This window comes from Hemiscyllium ocellatum (assembly GCF_020745735.1).
Source record: "Hemiscyllium ocellatum isolate sHemOce1 chromosome 27 unlocalized genomic scaffold, sHemOce1.pat.X.cur. SUPER_27_unloc_1, whole genome shotgun sequence".
Lineage (NCBI taxonomy): Eukaryota > Metazoa > Chordata > Chondrichthyes > Orectolobiformes > Hemiscylliidae > Hemiscyllium > Hemiscyllium ocellatum.
The window spans coordinates 524,587-542,250 of record NW_026867476.1 but is presented as its reverse complement, the minus strand read 5'-3'; the positions used below and the strand labels follow the sequence as shown (position 1 = coordinate 542,250).

The 17,664-nt window shown below is 44.0% G+C and overlaps 1 protein-coding gene across 1 annotated transcript; it reads left to right on the top strand.

The window, feature by feature from the left end:
* The first annotated feature begins 675 nt into the window (after positions 1–675).
* LOC132807013 (gastrula zinc finger protein XlCGF8.2DB-like) lies at positions 676–13,774 on the top strand. Its single transcript, XM_060821292.1, has 2 exons — positions 676–2,188; positions 11,502–13,774. The coding sequence occupies exon 1, from the start codon at positions 929–931 to the stop codon at positions 1,601–1,603; it is 675 nt and encodes a 224-aa protein (XP_060677275.1). The 5' UTR covers positions 676–928; the 3' UTR covers positions 1,604–2,188; positions 11,502–13,774.
* The last annotated feature ends 3,890 nt before the right edge of the window (positions 13,775–17,664 follow it).

The window sequence follows — 17,664 nt, the reverse complement described above, 5'->3', positions numbered from 1 at the left end:
GGTGGTATGGTATGGAATAAGCTGCCAGAGGAAGTGGTGGAGGCTGGTACAATTGTAACATTTAAGAGGCATTTGGATGGGTATATGAGTAGGAAGGGTTTGAAGGGATATGGGCCGGGTGCTGGTAGGTGACTAGATTGGGTTGGGATATCTGGTTGGCATGGATGGGTTGGACCAAAGGGTCTGTTTCCATGCTGTACATCTCTAGGCCTCTATTACTCTGGTACAATCCAATAAATTGTATATTTTTAGTCCAGTAATGTGCATGTAAATCTTGGAGAGCAGCAATAGTGTTGGGCTTAAGAAGTATTGGACTTCAGCCTGTTGGGGTGTATCGATAATATTAATTCATGTAAGTATTAAGCATTTAACTCAATAAATTAGTTACATCGTGAAAGACACAGGACTTCTTGTAATCGCTTTGATGAGACCTTAAAGAGCCTGTTAGGTACTTGGAGCCTGATAGGAAGCAAACGTAAAATCACACAGTATAAGGGAGGGCCTTTAGCTCACCGAGAGCACACTACCAGTGAGCAGAAATCTGTCAGCATGAAATAGAAGATTTGGTTTCTTTTTTTTTTAATCCTGCACTGATGGTGATGATTTTTTAAAACTGCTTTTTCCAGGAAATAAAAGGGGAGGATTTGTTGGAAGAAATCTGAAACTAACATCACAGCAAGATCTGATGGAATTGTGATTCACTGTTCTATCTGCACCAAAAGGTTTTAAAAATCAATGTGAGCGGAGACGGAATTCTGAGAGACACTTGAGGGAGAGTGTTTCAGTGCACCAACAGTGACAAACACTTTAACTAGTTAAACAGCCTGAAAGAAAATCATACAATACACAGCACAGAAGAAACCAGACATACGTTCTGTGTGTGCACAAGCCTGCACCTCACTGTTAAGCCTGGAGAGGCATTCCCAGCATGAATAAATCCTGGAAATGTGCGGACTGCGGGAAGGCATTCTGTTCCCCATCTGCCGTCGAGATCCACCAGCGCAGTCACACTGGGGAGAGGCCATTCACCTGTTCGGTGTGTGAGAAAGGATTCAGTGCTCTGTCCAACCTGCTGAGACACCGGCAAGTCCACGCTGTGGAGAGGCCGTTCACCTGCTCCGAGTGTGGGAAGGGATTCACTGATATATCCACCCTGCTGACTCACCAGCGGGTTCACACCCAGGCGAGGCCATTCCCCTGCTCTGAATGCGGGAAGGGATTCACCGATTCGACCAGTCTGCTGAGACACAAGCGGGTTCACACCGGGGAGCGTCCGTTCACTTGCTGCGAGTGCGGGAAAGGATTTACTCAGTCATCCACCCTGCTCACCCACCAGCGTATTCACACTGGGGAGCGGCCGTTCGTTTGTTCCAAGTGTGGGAAGCGATTCACCCGGTTATTCAACCTGCAAACGCACCAGCGAGTTCACACCGGGGAGAGGCCGTTCACCTGCTCCGACTGTGGGAAAGAATTCACTCAATCGTCCAACCTGCTGCTCCACCAGCGGATCCACACTGGGGCGAGACCATTCACCTGCCCTCAGTGTGGGAAGGAATTCACTCGGTTGTCCAGCCTGCAGAGACACCAGCGAGTTCACAAGTGATCACAGCAGTGCATGGTGCTGTTCTTGCTGCGGCTAATCACATCCAGGACTGAACCACGTTCATTCTGACAGTTGCTGAAGTGGGAGGTTCAGAGATTTCCTTTCAGCGGTACTGGCCGCTCACACCACTTCGTTTCCAGTGAAATGATGTGTCGAATTTCACCTGGATCACTGAATGAAGTGGAGGTTTGGAAAGTGAAAGATATTCGGTTTGCATTTCATTTTCTCCAGTAGTTGGCACGGAGACGGTCAGATTGTTTTGTTATACTCAGGTGAGCGCTTCTCACAAAAAGTGCTCAACGAGTTGTGAGGTCAGCAGCTCATCTGGCGACGCTGAGGAGCCAAGAAGTTGGAAAATTGGCTGTGCCTGGAGCTGAACGAGGAACTCTCCAGTGACCCTCTCAGTGAAGGGCAAAGAGACTTGTGACGGGAGAAAGCTGTCATTCATCGGAACAGTGAACGAGGAGGAGGAGGGCCGTTTGAACATTTCGCGTTCACGCTGCCATGTGATAAATCGTGACAGATCTGATTGTAATGTCCACTCCATGGTCCTGTCTTCAAAGCTAGTGCAGAGGATGGAACTGAGTCAGTAGAACTGATATGTTTTCACTGTTATAGGGTGGGACATTTAAAGTCAAATTGCTGGAGATCTAAAAGGAAAAGGACTTTGAAAGAAAAATGAGGGGCAATCTTTTCAGAGAGTGGGTGGTTTACATTTGGAATGAACATGCTGAGGGTGTGGTAGATGCAAGTGCAGTTGCAATGATTAAAAGAGACATAGATAAGCACATGAATAGGACAGGTTTGGAGGGATATGGACCAGGAGCAGGCATTTGGGGCTAGTTTGGGGTTATGTTTGTCATGGACTGGTTGGACCGAAGGAGCTGTTTCCGTGCTGTATAGTAAACAAAAGAGAGCAGAAATTGCTGGAAAAGCTCAGCAGGTCCAGCAGCAACTGTGGAGAGAAATCAATTAACATTTTGGGTCAAGTGACCGTTCCTCAGAAACTGCTGAGGTTTTCCTACGATTTCTGCGTTTGTTTTCTGACTAATAGTATCCAAGTTTCTTTTTTTTATCCTATAAGTAGATCAGTGCTGGTAAAAGTGGCTGGTGTTTCTCCAGGGAATGTTGGGCCAAAGAGGGAAAACCGTGAGAATCCCATATCTCGGAATGCATTGACCATGAGTGAAAATCGATGTGAGGGGATTCTGAAGAATTTATATTTCCAGGGAAGTCACTCCAGTTTGTTCAAGGAAGCTAAGAAAGATTTTTTAAAAATTCTGGATTGCTTCCTCAGTTGCAATCCTATTTGGAATACTGTTGGACCTTTCTCCAAAAAAGTTGATTATATTAACACAGATTATTTTAGAAAGTGTCAAAGTTACTCTACAGACTGTAGCTGGAATGTTGTGAACAGTTTTGGGCCCCTTTTGCTAAGGAACGATATACTGGCATTGGAGACAGTTTCCAAAGCACATTACAGCAGGGGGACAGGCCCTTCGGCCCACCAAGCCTGTGGTACCACATTTTGCACTTCCATATTAAAACTGTCTTCACTCACAGGATCTGTATATCCCTCAACTCCTGTCCTATTCATGTCTTCATCCAGGGGCTTCTTGGATGCTGCTGCTGCCCGTACTTCCATCACCTTCTCCATCAGCGTATTCCAGGCACTCATCATCCTGTGAGTGAAAAGATGCTTCGCACATCTCTCTTAAAACTCCCCTCGCACCTTGAACATGTGTGCCTGTATTACTTGAGCCCTCCACCCTGGGAGAAGGCCTCATACTTTCAACTCTATCCATGTCATTTACAATATCAAAACATCTATCAGTTCGCCCCTCAACCTCCAGTGCTCCGTTGAAAACAAACCCAGTCTTTCCAACCTTTCTTTACAGCTAAAATTCCCCCTCGTCAGGCAACATCATTGTAAACCTTTTCTGTACCCTCTCTTCTGCGTCCACATCCCTCTGGTAGTGTGGGTACCAAAACAGTATCAATTTTTCAAGTGTGCCTGAACTGATGTTCTATAACGATGCAGCCCACCTTTCTATCCTTATATTCATTGTCCCTACTATTGAAGGTAAGACTGCCACAGGCCTTTTTGTTTTGCTACCTTGTCTACCCGCACTGCCACCTTCAGTGATCTGTGGACCTGCATACCCAGATACCTCGACATATCCAGACTCCTACAGGTTCTGCCATTCACTTCATAATTTCCACCTGTACGTGACCTTGCAAAACTCATCGCCTCACATCTGTCCAAATAAAACTCGCTTTTTCCTCTCCATGCCTCCATTTGATGTGTACCCTGCGAATATTCTCTGACAATCCCCAACAATATTTGTACGATCCTCAAACTTACTGATTAGACCGGCCACGTTTTCTTCCAAATCATTCATGTAGACCGCGATGAGCAGAGGTCAGAGCATTGATCCATGTGCAACCCCACTCGCCACAAGTCTCCATTCCATAAAGCATCCTTCTGCAGCTACCCTCGGTGTCCTATGACTAAGCCAGTTCGGTATCCGTTTTGCCAGCTCACCTTAATGCAATGTGATTTGATCTCTTCTACCAGTCTGTCATGAGGACCCTTGTGAAAGGCTTTACTTCAGTCCATGTAGACAACACAAACTGCATTTCTCTCATCAGTCATCTTCATTACCTCCTCAAAAAACTCAAACAAGTTAGTGAGGCACAACCTCCCCTGCACAAAACCATGCTGTCCCAAGCTAACCAGTCCAATTGCTTCTGAATACGTAAAGATCGTGTTCCTGAGAATGTGTTTATCATTTCCTTCCCACTGACGTGAGGCTTGCAGGCCTGTAATTTCCTGCATTATCCCTGCTACTACGTTTAGACAATGGGACGACATTTTCTATTCTGCAGTCCTTTGGATCATACCTGTTTCGAAAGAGCATACAAGGATGTCTGCCAATGCATGTTGTTCATTTGCCTCCCTGGATATTCTGGGGTCAATCCAATCAGGTCCTGAGGACCTACCTTCTTTCATGCTTTTTCAGGCACACAATACCTCTTGCTTTTAAATACCAATCGGGCTTAGAAACTTGACACAGCCTCCATCATTTCCTTCCCTTTCATGAATACAAACACAAAGTACTGGTTAATGACCTCACCAACGTCTCCTGGCTCCACAAATAGACTTCCTCCTTTGTCCTTAAGTATATGAACCCTTTCAATGGCTATCCTCTTATGTTTTAAATTTGAACAAAATGCGTTGGAATTCTCCTTAACCCTGTTGACCGATGACTTTTGATGTGCTGTTTCAAGCCCTTCTAATTCCTTGTTTGAATTCTTTCTTAATTTCCTTCTTAATAAATCAAGACATTCTCAGTTCCCATCCTCCAAGACCTTATGTATGCTTCCTTTTCCTTTTTAGACCAAGGTCATAACATCCCTGATTATCCGTGATCCATATAACTTCCCATACCTCTCCTTCGTTCTTGCAGGAGCACGACACTCCTGAACTCTTATCAACTACCATTTGAAATACTCCCAGATGTTTGATGCGTATTTACCATCAAAGAGCTGCCTCTAAGCAAAACCAGTAATGCAACTCCCCCATTCCTCTTACCTCCCCATCTATCACACTTGAAACATCTAAATCCTGGGACATTGAGATGTCAATCCTGTCCCTCCTACAGCCAGGTCTTTGTAATTGCAGAAAGTCATAGTTCCAAGTAGCAACCAAAGCTCTAAGTTCATCTACTTAGAACATAGAACAATACAGCGCAGGACAGGTCCTTCAGCCCTCTATGAGGAACCCACCTGGTAAACTAATCTATTCCCATCACCCAACACTATCCCATCATCATCCCTATACCTCTCCAAGGACTGTTTAAATGTCCCTCATGTACCTGAGTTAACTATATTTTCAGGTGGGGGCATTCCACGCCCTTACCAGTCTCCGAGTGAAGAACCTGCCTCTGACATCTGTCTTAAATCTATCACCCCTCAGTTTGCAGCTGAACTGCCATATACAAGCAGACGTCATCATCCTCAGAAAAAGACGTCCATTCTCCACCCTATCTAATCCTATGATCATCTTGTATGTCTCTCATAAATCCCCTCTTAGCCTTCTCTCCAATGAGAACAGATCCAAGACCCTCAGCCTTTCCTCATCAGACCCTCGCTCCAGACCAGTGAATATCCTGGGTAAACTTCCTCTGCACCTTTTCCAATGCTTCCGCATCCTTCCTGAAATGGGGCGACCAGAACTGCACACAATTCTCCAAGTGAGGCCGCACCAGCATTTTGTACAGTTGCAGCATGACATCACGGCTCCGGAACTCAATCCCAATACCAATGAAACCAAATACAACGTATGCTTGCTTAACTGTCCTATCAACCTGGGTTACAACTTTCAGGGATCTATGTAAATGGACGCCAAGATTCCTCTGCATATCCACGCTACCAAGAATGTTCCATTTGACCCTGTATTCTGCCTTCATGCTATTCTTCCCATCACCTCACGTTTATCTGCATTGAACTCCATTTGCCAACTTTCAGCCAAATTCTGCTGTTAATCCATGTCTCCCTGCACCCAGTGACATTCTTTCACACTGTTCACCACTCCACTGACTTTAGTATTATCTGCCAACTTACTGACTAATTCAACTATAGCTGTGTCATAGTCGTTTATTAATAAATGAAAAACAACAATGATCCCAAACAGATCCTTGTAGCACACCATTAGTAACCGGACTCCAGCCTGATCACTTTCCATCAATCACAACTCATTGCCTTCGTATGGGAAGCCAGTTTCTCATTCAAACTGCTAAATCACCTTCAATCCATGCCTTCACATTTTATCCAATAGCCTATATGCGGAAACTTATCAAAGGCTTTACATAAGTCCATGTACACCATGTCAACTGCCTACCCTCATCCACATGCTTGGTCCCCTTCTCAAAAAACACAATGGGGTTTGTGAGATACCATGATGAATTCATGTTGACTGTTTCCAATCAAATCATTGCTTGCTGGATGATTATAAATCCTATTTCTTTTAATACATTCCAAATGTTTTACTACAACAGACGTAAGGCTCACTGGTCTATAATTACCTGTGCCATGTCTACTGCCCTTCTTGAACAAGGATACGACATTTGCAATCCTCCAGTCCTCTGGCACTAAACCTGTATACCATGACGACTCAAAGATTAAGACCAAAGGCACCACCATCTCCTCCAAGCTTCCCAGAGATTTCTCGGAAAGATCCCATCAGGCCTTAGGGACTTATCTACTTTCACACCTTCTGTAATTGATAACACCTCCTTATTAACGTTAACCCTTCCAAGACGAATAACCCGTATCTCAGACTTCCCAACTACAATATTCTCCTGTTCCTGACTGAAATCAGATGTGAAATATTCGTTTAGCACCTTTGTGATCTCCACACACAACTTCCCACTTTAGTTTCTGACTGGCCTTATTCCTTCCATTATGTCTCTGACAATGAAGCATATAGATTTCAGACTACCTCCCCTGCTCTTTTCAGCAGGGTTACCCTGACTGCTCTTGTTGTTAGTCATTTTTGCCATTGTTTCCCCATCTCCCTAACTTTGTCCACCTGCTGCTGTACTCCTCTGGCGCTGATTCCCCTATCACACGAGTTTAAATCCTCCTCAACTTGTTATAACCAAGTCCACCCCCAAGGAATCAGTCCCGGACCTGCCCAGGTGTGACCAGTTCAGTCTGAACAGGTCCTACCTGCCACAGAAACGGTCCCTATGTCCTACGAATCTGATACACCCCCCTCACACCATCCTTATAGCCAAGTGTTCATCGCTTTTATCCTGCTTTTCTATTGTGACTGGATCATTTCACTGGTAGCAATCCTGAGATAAGTACATTTGAGGTACAGCATTTCCAGTTTTTTTCCTAGTTCTCTATACTCTGCTTTTGGGATCTCATCCTTGTATTTTTTCCTGTGTCGTTCGTACCAAGGTGTACTGCGATTACTGGCTATTTGCCCTCCCCCTCCAGAATGCCCTGTAACTGCTCTGAGACATGGAGCATCCCAAAACCAGGCAGACAGCAAACCATTCCGGACTGTTGTTTTCAGTCTCAAAAGTGCCCATCTATTCCCTTACGATGGAATCCACTGCAACTATAGTATTTCTATACCTCTTTCTCCCTCCCTCTACAGCAGAGTCAACAATGTGCCATGTATTTGGCTGCCCTTGAATCGCTTTCTCTCATCTCTGTTTTAAATTATGCCTCCTTACTTTTAAGCCATGGACCTTAGTTTTAGGTCCGCTCCTCCCAAAAATCAGAAAGTAACCCACGTTAAATTCCCAAGAGGAGCCCTCATAAACATTCCTGATTAAACAGGCATCACTTGTGCAGTAGCGTCGATCCTCCAGCAGGTGGTGACATTATGTCATTTGGTTTCAGCTGACAGAGCAACAGGGAGGTAATTCATCCAACCTCCACCCACATTTCTCCAACTAAGTGCAGAAATGAATACACAGACAGAAAGGCACGATGATAGATACACGTAGAAACACAGCCATACACAGATGAACACGCACACAGACAGAAACACAGATAGAAACATAAAGACACACACATACAAGCACACAGATATAATATGCACAGAGGTGCGTGCACCCACACACTGGTACATGTATTCAGCTGAGCACGTACCTAAGGGAGACTCGATCAGATTGGGATGTGTGTCCTGCACAGCTGGGTTGGACTGAAGGCCTTGTTTCAGTGCTGTATGATGGTATGAGTTCGCATTTAGAAAGGCAAATTAAATATTGGCATTCATTTTGAGAATGCCAGAATGGAAGAGTAGGGATGCATGATTGAGGCTGTATAAGGCACTGGCCAGACAGCGTTTGGAATGTTGTGAGCATCTTTTAGCCCAATTTCTCAAGAAGGGTGTGCTGGCCCTGAAGGGGGTTCAGAGGAAGTTTCCAAGAATCATCTGAGGATAAATAGCATGTCATATGAGAGGTGTTTGAAGTCTCTGGATCTGTACTCGATAGAGTTTAGAAGGATGGGGAAGCTGATTGAAACTTCCAGAATACCAAGAAGACTGAATAGAGTGACCCTTCAGAACTGAAATGAGGAGGAAGTTCTTCAGCCAGAGGGTGGAGAATCTATGGAATTTAGAAGTAATGGAGACCAACTCATTGAGTGTGTTTAAGACAGAGATAGATAGCTTCTTGGTTAATAAGGGAATCGAGGGTTACAGTGAGAAGGCAGAAAAATTGGTTTGAGTAACATGATCAAATGGCAGGACAGATTCGATGGGCCAAATGACTTGATTCTGTTCCTCATACCCTACACCCTTCCAGTTTCCACACTAACCATGATTCCATTTCTACTCCAAACTCATCAGATTCCACATCCTTGCAGAACCAGTATAAAGAATGCATTGCATCCTTTAGTAGAAGGACATGAATGAAGTGTGTGTGTGGGTGTGTGTGCATGAGAGAGGCAGAGGAGAGTGATTTCTGACAGATGCTAACAGAATGGTTCACTGTAATGAGCTGTCAATGTCGCTCTTCCTGTTGTACATAACAGGAAGAAATAAACATCCTTTATATTTCAAAATATTCTTCATTCATTCAAAATCTCTGCCTATGCATTATCAGAAAAGCAATTCAGTTCTATGCAGTTGCCCATCAAGTAGGAAAAGCGACAAGAAATCTTTGAATCTATATAAAAAAAACAACATTTGTCTTACTAGTACAATACTAATGTTTTCTCATTCTTAAGTCATGAGTAGGCTCCATTAACAGAACAGACCCCCATTTACCTTCAGCAGAAGGAGCTCAGTCAGTGGTCTGTCCCCAGTGCACCCCGGCGGCAGCTGCCTCAAGCTTTAGTGCACCCCTTACCATGTAAAGGATGTGTCAGTCTGCAATACTCAGTCGGGGGCAATTCCTTGTTCTGGAAGACCAACTCGTTTCGGGCAGAACAAAGAGCGTCGTTCACTGACCGGACGGTTCGCCGTGTATGTCCCTGCGTCATGGAGCTGCTCGGGGCGAAGCCTCACACAAACCATTGCAACTTCCTCCAGACTTGCTTTGCAAAGGCACATTGAAAAAGGAGATGTCTAACAGTAAAAAACTATCCGCAACCACTTCAAAGGCAGCGTGCGGTGGTGCAGGCTGACCGGGTGTGCAATGTGGATCTGACCGTTAGTGTCCTTCTCACCACCAGACTACTTGTGATGTTTTGGTGATTGGTAGAAAGTTGTGGTGATGAGGCATTTTGCCAAATTACTTGAAAGTCTGCTCAGGGAGCCACCCGACAGGATCCACCTTTGACTCAGGGTCTGGAGGATGCTATGTGCTAACCACTTCCTGGTGGTCAAAGATGTTTCGATTTACAAATTTATTGATGCAGGGTAGGTGGTATCACGGGATGGTCCGACGACCTGGAGAATTCTATAGAAGCAAGGGCAGGCCCATCGATCACAACACAGTGGGAAGGTAAAACCTCGGTGCACAGTGACACTCGGTGTTTATGTAGCGAGCGTCCACGCACAGCTTGATGCAGCCACACACAAAGGTGTCTCTCAGGGTGAGGGCAACGCTGGGTAAGTTTTATCCCTTCCTTATCCTGCATTTTGTTTAAAAATTCAACTGGACACAGTTCAGAAACGCAGTGGCGGCAAGAGCCACTGTGTTAATGCGACGAGTATCATACTCCCTGTCTCCCCAAAGCCTGTCCACCATCTACAATGCACAACTCAGTATTGTGATGGAATACGCCCCAATTGTCTGGACGAGTGCAGCTCCAACAATTCTTAAGATTCTTCACAAAATCCAGGACAAAGCAGCCCGGTTGACTGGCACAGCATTGACTTGTTCAAAAACCTATAATTCCTGCACCGCAATGGCATTGTAGGTCAGCCCAGAGCAAGTGAACTGCCGCAGTTTAATAAGGCAGCTCACCTCCACCTTCACAAGGACAATTTGGGACAGGTAGTAAATGCTGGCCAGACAGCAGTGCCTACAGCCTACCAATAAAGACCTTTAAAAAAGGTTAATAATTACACAATCTAAACATAGAATCCCTGCAGTGTGGATGGACGCCATTCGGCCCATTGAGATCTCACCAAGCATCTGAAGAGCATCGCACCTAGACCCAACGTACCTCTGCATCTCCTACGTCTAATTTACCTAAACCGCCCGCCTTTGGATTGTGCGAGGAAACCAGAACACCCATAGCAAACCCAAGCAGATTTAGGGAGAACGTGCACCCTCCCTGACAGCATGACAGCTACCTGAGGCTGAAATCACACCTGGGTCTTTGGTTTTATGAAACACCAGTGCTTACCACTGAGCCACCCCCATCATCTTGAGAATGGCCGTTGAAAATTCACGATTTGCTTTTCCTCCCACTCATGAATTGTTTATTTCTTGTTGTGCAAATTTCCCGCCAGAGTATGGTTTGGTAGCACTCTTTGAAACAGTCTGTGACTTTGCCTTCCAAGAGACTCTTTGAGTCATAGTCATTACCAATTGCCATGTTATTTATTTTTGTGTCACTTGTAAACCTGGTAAACGTACACTGACATTAGTCAGGATTTGGAATTTACATCCGCATGCACCTCTGTCCTTTCACCATGCCCACTGAAATGAGGGAGACTTTAACAGACTATCTTTTGTTTTCTGTGAGAAATCAGTTAGCCTTGTATAATCTGAGACAATGTGGTGGTGAGCCGTGTGTTTGATGCACTGCAGTGTATTTGATGTTCATGCAGGAGTTATGTTTATGATGGCACAAAGTAAAGTTAATGAAAGGCACTTGCAACGTATCATACCAGTAAATGCATCACAAGCAACATTCGATTGTACTGTTACAGTGTTTTTTAAAATTTTATTTATTTGTTTCCTCACTATTATATCAGAATCTCCCAGACCCACTGGTCCTCCGCATCAGCTAATGGGATTGTCGAAGACTGAGACCAGCTTTGTTACCTGAGACTCCACAGATCTCAACCTCGAACAGGATGAATTATTTCCCATTTGTATAAATGCTGACAGAAACAATAATCGATATGGGACAACTTTTGGTTTAATCTCTGTCCATACCATGTTTATAGCTGAACAAATTTACTTTTCTCTTGAAATAACTGCACAGAGACTAACATTTCGTCAACAAGTCACCCTTCATTTAAATGTGGACAGGACACTGGCCATGGATAGCCTGTTTGGAGTCTGTCCCTGAAGTGAGGCGACTCAAAATCTGGTACTTGTACCTATTGCCCAGGGCTCCATCGATTTAACAATCCCAATGAAGGATCTCATAGTCAATGAGATCCACCTGATTCTAATCACTCCAGTTGGTGAAACAAAAATAACAAAGTACTGCTGGAAATCCAATACAAAAACAAACAACCAGAGAATCGCGCAGATGAGAAAACCGAGTGAACCGTATTCAGAACTTTGTTAGTTTACCACATCAGTCACAAATGAGCTTGAAGCTGATTGGCTCATCTGAAGAAGAAAGGAGCCTCGTATTCATTGGCTTTCACACGATGCCTTTTTTAAGATTAGATTAGATTACTTACAGTGTGGAAACAGGCCCTTCGGCCCAACAAGTCCACACCGACCCGCCGAAGCGCAACCCACCCATACCCCTACATTTACCCCTTACCTAACACTATGGGCAATTTAGCATGGCCAATTCACCTGACCCGCACATCTTTGGACTGTGGGAGGAAACCGGAGCACCCGGAGGAAACCCACGCGGGGAGACACGGGGAGAACGTGCAAACTCCACACAGTCAGTGGCCTGAGGCGGGAATTGAACCCAGGTCCCTAGCGCTGTGAGGCAGCAGTGCTAACCACTGTGCCACCGTGCCGCCCTAAACTTCTAACTGGTAGGTTGAACACTTGTCTTTGTATGTACTTCAGCTCCTTGCTGAGAATTGCATGTTATTCAAGCATGTTGTGCAACATGTAAGCAACAATGCATTCTCCAAAACAAAAACTATCTGGATCAAAACTTGCCCCAACAATGAGCAGAGATTGGGAGAAGTTAGCGAATGTACATGAGCGAATGGCAGTGGAAGAGTTCGGCTGGAAATTCAGACAGGACTAAGGACTTTCAGATGATTCGACCGAGGGGGGAGTTTTATATCCACCAACAGATTTTGTGTTCCACTCCAGGTTTCGGGAGATGAAATGGGAAATGATCACCCCATATGAAATGGAATCTAGTTTAACTTCCCTCATTTATTTCTCGGTTTCTTGATGAAGGTAAACGGGCGAATTCTAGGCAATAAATATATTGTCGTGCCTTATTTAATTTTGTATAACTCATGGCTCTTCCAGGACTTTGTCTTGGCGATTCTGTCTCACAAACACCGGCTGCAATCAAACTGAATGAGGGGGACGGTGTGCTGTTGTTCTGTAATTACACTACAATAAGCAGCAATCCTGACCTGTACTGGTACCGTCAACCTTCCAACGGAGCCGTGCAGTTTCTGCTACACAAAAACCAATACAGCGAGAAAACGGGGAGTTTTCCACTGGGCCGGCTTTCGTGGAATTTTGATCCTGTGAACCGCACTATCAAGCTGAATGTGTTGAGTACAGAACTAACAGACTCCGCAGTGTATGACTGCGCACTGAGTCCCACAGAGAATGAGAACTGGGCTGACCCTGCACAAAAACTCGAAGAGCATCTCTGTACATGATTGTGTGTTCAGCAAACAGCAAGATCGGGGTCTATCTGAAGCGATTCTCGAGCTCACAGTGATATCTGACACTTGTCATTCCGACACAAAGCTTTAATTATTATAAATCCATTATTGAAATCAACAAATGATTGCGTGAATGTAAAACAAAAAAAAACTTTCTTGTGCATTTCATGATGTTGGAAAATGCTGTGACAGCGATGAGCTGCTATGGAAAATTCAACAGCTATGTTTGATCCAGCAAAACCCTCCAGTAAAACGGAACTGCAGCATTCAGTTTGAGGGAATAACTTGCCACAGGATTCTCATAATGTACGTTTAGAATAATCCGAACAATGTCAAACATATTGTGCATTATTGAGTACTGCCCCTGTACCTTCACGTGAACCATTCCAGAATGGCACGTTGTCGATTCACAGGCCAAGGGTAACGCTGACATGCTTTAATATATCAAGAAGTGGATATGATGTAACTCACATCTGGACCAATTAAAAGCATTGAGTTTCTGACTAATGAGTCAGAGTCACCTGTAAAAGTCTCAGTCACTTGAGGTTTCTGTTGTTAGGCTGGACAGAAATGAACGTCGTTTATGCTGTCAGCAAATTTCTTAATTTTTTTTGTCAGCAAATCACATCTAGATATTTAAGTTGCATGTAGACCATTGGGTTGCTTTACTCCCTCTGGCGATATCTGAGAGAAACAATGTCGCATTTTGGTAGCGTGTCACGAAAGTAAAGTTCCTGTGTTTGGGTATTCGATCCCATAAAATGTGGTTCTGCAGAACAGAGGATGGACGTGGGACTTAGCATCCCTCAGGGGTTAGTACATTCTGCCAGTCAGTATAACTGTTTTGTTATAGAAGAAGTGAAACCTTTTGATTGGCTCACAAGTGAGATGACATATTGAGAGGTCGACAGTGATGAGAGTTTCTGGTGGGCAGCTGCAAAAATGGTTGGTGGGAGTGCTCAGTCTTTGTGTCAGTACATCATTGTACGTTGATATACTGCAGTCTCCGACGACTCAGTACCACCGTCAATAAACTAATGAACAAAAAGAGAAGTTGCTACAAAAGTTTGGCAGGTCTGGCAGCATCTGTGAAGAAAACTCTGAGTTTATATTTCGCTGTGATGATCCTTCTTTCGAATTCAACCCAAAATTTTTAGTCGGATTTTTATTCACCGATGTTGCCATACCTACTCAGCTTTTCCATAACTTCGGCTTTTGATCCTGATTTTCAGCATCATTTGTTCTTTCTGTTTTTATTTCCCAACGCTGTCATAATTTATTGTTCATTCAGTCAAGAGGGTGAACCGACAATCAGTCGGTCAGAGGATATTACAACATAAAAAGAGACCCTTGGGCCCATCATGTCTGTGCTGACCAAGTGATGCTGAAAATATTTTTCATAAATGCACCCGATAAACATTCTGCAGTCTCTCTCTCTCTCCACTTTGTGCAGATGGTTTTTTTCCCTTGGAATGCCAAACAGATATAAATATAACTACAAAACATTTACTCATGGAATAATTGTTCATATAATCAATGAATACGGTAGATATGTCTGCATTAAAGCAGAGCATTTTGCCAAAAGATTTACAATGATGTTGCTCAATGTGAACCTGGAAAGCAGGGCTACAGAATTTAAGGTAAAAAGTATTTTGATGCGATGCTTCAAGAGGCACCAGGATCACACCAACCTGATTCTGCTAAATACTGACTGTAGGGATGTGTACTGTCAGTTGTTCCCCGTCTCAAACCCCTTCCAATCCTTGGCAAAACATTGAAGTTTGAACAGGTTCATATTGTCCTCTTAGGTTTCATTCGGAAGAAAGTGGAATTGTAATAATTTGATGTTGTTCAGCAAACGTGCTGCACGAAAGAAAAGAGCAGGGCCCTGTTTTTAGGGGCTGGACATCACCGATAAAAAGTGTCGTTCAACTCGTCTGAATCCAGAAACCGCGCTAGAAATCGCCAGAAATTTCTCGATGATTTTGTTCAAGATGTTGACTTCAAAAGACCTCGCACTAGGCATGAAGGCACATTTCCCGAGAATGAATTATGAAATGGAGGAATAACTGTGAATGAAAAGGGGGAAATTTCCAACAGGGAAAGAGATGACAGTGAAGCAGCCATAAGGGAACAAATATGGTTTGTTTTTCAGAAAATGCAAGCCTTTTTAAGACTCAGTTGAAATACTAGCAGTTATTACTTTGCTTTTTGTTCAGGTTGGGACGTTTACTCTTCACGCTCTTGACTCCGTCAGCATCTCAACTCTGCAGGATATCTGTTAAAACACAACCTGGGCTGGCAATGCGATGGACAGTGTATCTGACTGCTGACCAGCGTGACGTAGGTGTGACTCGACTATGTTCTGGTGTATGTTGCTATGTGTCTAAACTGGTCATGGTTCTCAAATCACTCGTTGCAGCGTTCGATTTCAACTAGAAAATTCCTTGTCATTGGACACGGTTTCTGTGGGTTCAGGCATGACTCACGTCCCAAATTCAGGACCCCCATTTAAGGCCACACACTTGGCTTGTGCTGAGGGATTTGGAATTACTTTTTTGGCTTCGACATTGCTGGCAGCCCTATCTCCAATTCCTGTTCCTTGTTTCAGCTTGTGGGTGGCTGTTCTCAAAGTGTGTCCTTGGAGGCGATAGATTCCTGATGAAGGGCCTGTGCCAAAAACGTCGATTCTTGCGCTTCTCGGATGCTGCCTGACCTGCCATGCTTTTCCAGTACTACACTCTCGACGACAACTGCAAAAGATTCAAGTCAGTTCTTCCTGAACGGCGGTCTCCCACGTGTTGACATCTTTTCCATTTCTGGACGGAAGCCTTCAAGCTGTCTTTGTAATTTTCCTTTGTCGTTTGAGTACTGCTTTGAGCTCAGTGAAGATGATTTGCTTTCGTAGTCATAATTTTGACATTCTAACCCATAGCGAAGTATGATATGGGTGTTCGTAATTTGGATGTTGGGGCTATTGATGGCTTGAAGGATGTTGAAGTATTTTCTGATGCTCTTCACACCTGGTCACTGTTATAACTGAACTCAGTGCGTCAACCCCTGATCAAGAAAATATCAGAACTGCCCCTTGGATGATGTAAGAATTTTCGATTGTCTGTCTGTATTGTCGGAACAAACCGAACTGTGCGGCAGATGCAACACAGGAAAAAGTAAATTCGTGCATTTTGTCAACTCGTCTTCCAGCAACAGATTTTCAGCTCTGATCTCCAGCATATGCAGACCTCACTCTTTACTCGAAGATTTCAACTCGTCGATTTGCACAAACAAAAAAAAGTGTGGACTTTGTCAAAGTCCACTGTATGTTCAGAACTTCCAAATGCATTATCAGAACAATTATTAATATTTATCTCATATTATTGCCTGCAACAGAATAACAAAATGAAGACACATGGATGCTGAAATCTGAACCCAAACACAACTTGCTGTCGAAACTCAGCAGGTCTGGTAGGAGATATTAGGAGAAAATAGAGTTAGAAATTTGAGTCTGGTGATGCTTCATCAGAAATGTGCGAGTCCCAGTTGACTTTCAGAAGAACATACGAACTAAGAGCAAGAGTAGGCCGTCCGATCCTTGGAGCCTGCTCCACCATGCAATAAGGTCATGGCCGATCTTTTCGTGGACTCAGATCCACTTACCCGTGCTCTCAACGAGAAGAACATGGCAGATTAAAGGTAGGTTTTCAATTAATCTCTTCTGTTATATTTTCATCCTGTACAAATGTTGAAACTTTTATCAGTTCAAGCTGTACTTCAGCATGAAGAATACGCAACACACTTGGTGGAGATGTTCAATTCATAATAATATATGACATACATTTATATATATATAAAATTATTTTAGATTAGATTTCTTACAGTGTGGAAACAGGCCCTTCGGCCCAACAAGTCCACACCGACCCGCCACCCACCCATACATTTACCCCTTACCTAACACTATGGGCAATTTAGTATGACCAATTCACCTGACCCGCACATCTTTGGGCTGTGGGAGGAAACCGGAGCACCCGGAGGAAACCCACGCAGACAAGCAAACTCCACACAGTCAGTTGCCTGAGACGGGAATTGAACCCGGGTCTCAGGCGCTGTGAGGCAGCAGTGCTAACCACTGTGCCACCGTGCCGCCTTAAATTATTATCATTCAAAGGAGATAAATAACAATGAAGATGTCTACAATACTTGCAATGGATTGCCATGATGATAATATAATTTTTACTGCAGAATTATTATCAGAACTTTAAATTTCAGTGACTGAAAATCGGTGCACATAATTTATCTGAATGCACCACCAGATGGTGCCCTTACCCCATTAAGATTATTCTCAGAGGGAAAGGAGAGGAATGAC

Bases quoted from the DNA above. Each gene is read 5' to 3' on its own strand.
- LOC132807013 (XM_060821292.1), top strand. From the start codon at position 929: ATGAATAAATCCTGGAAATGTGCGGACTGCGGGAAGGCATTCTGTTCC.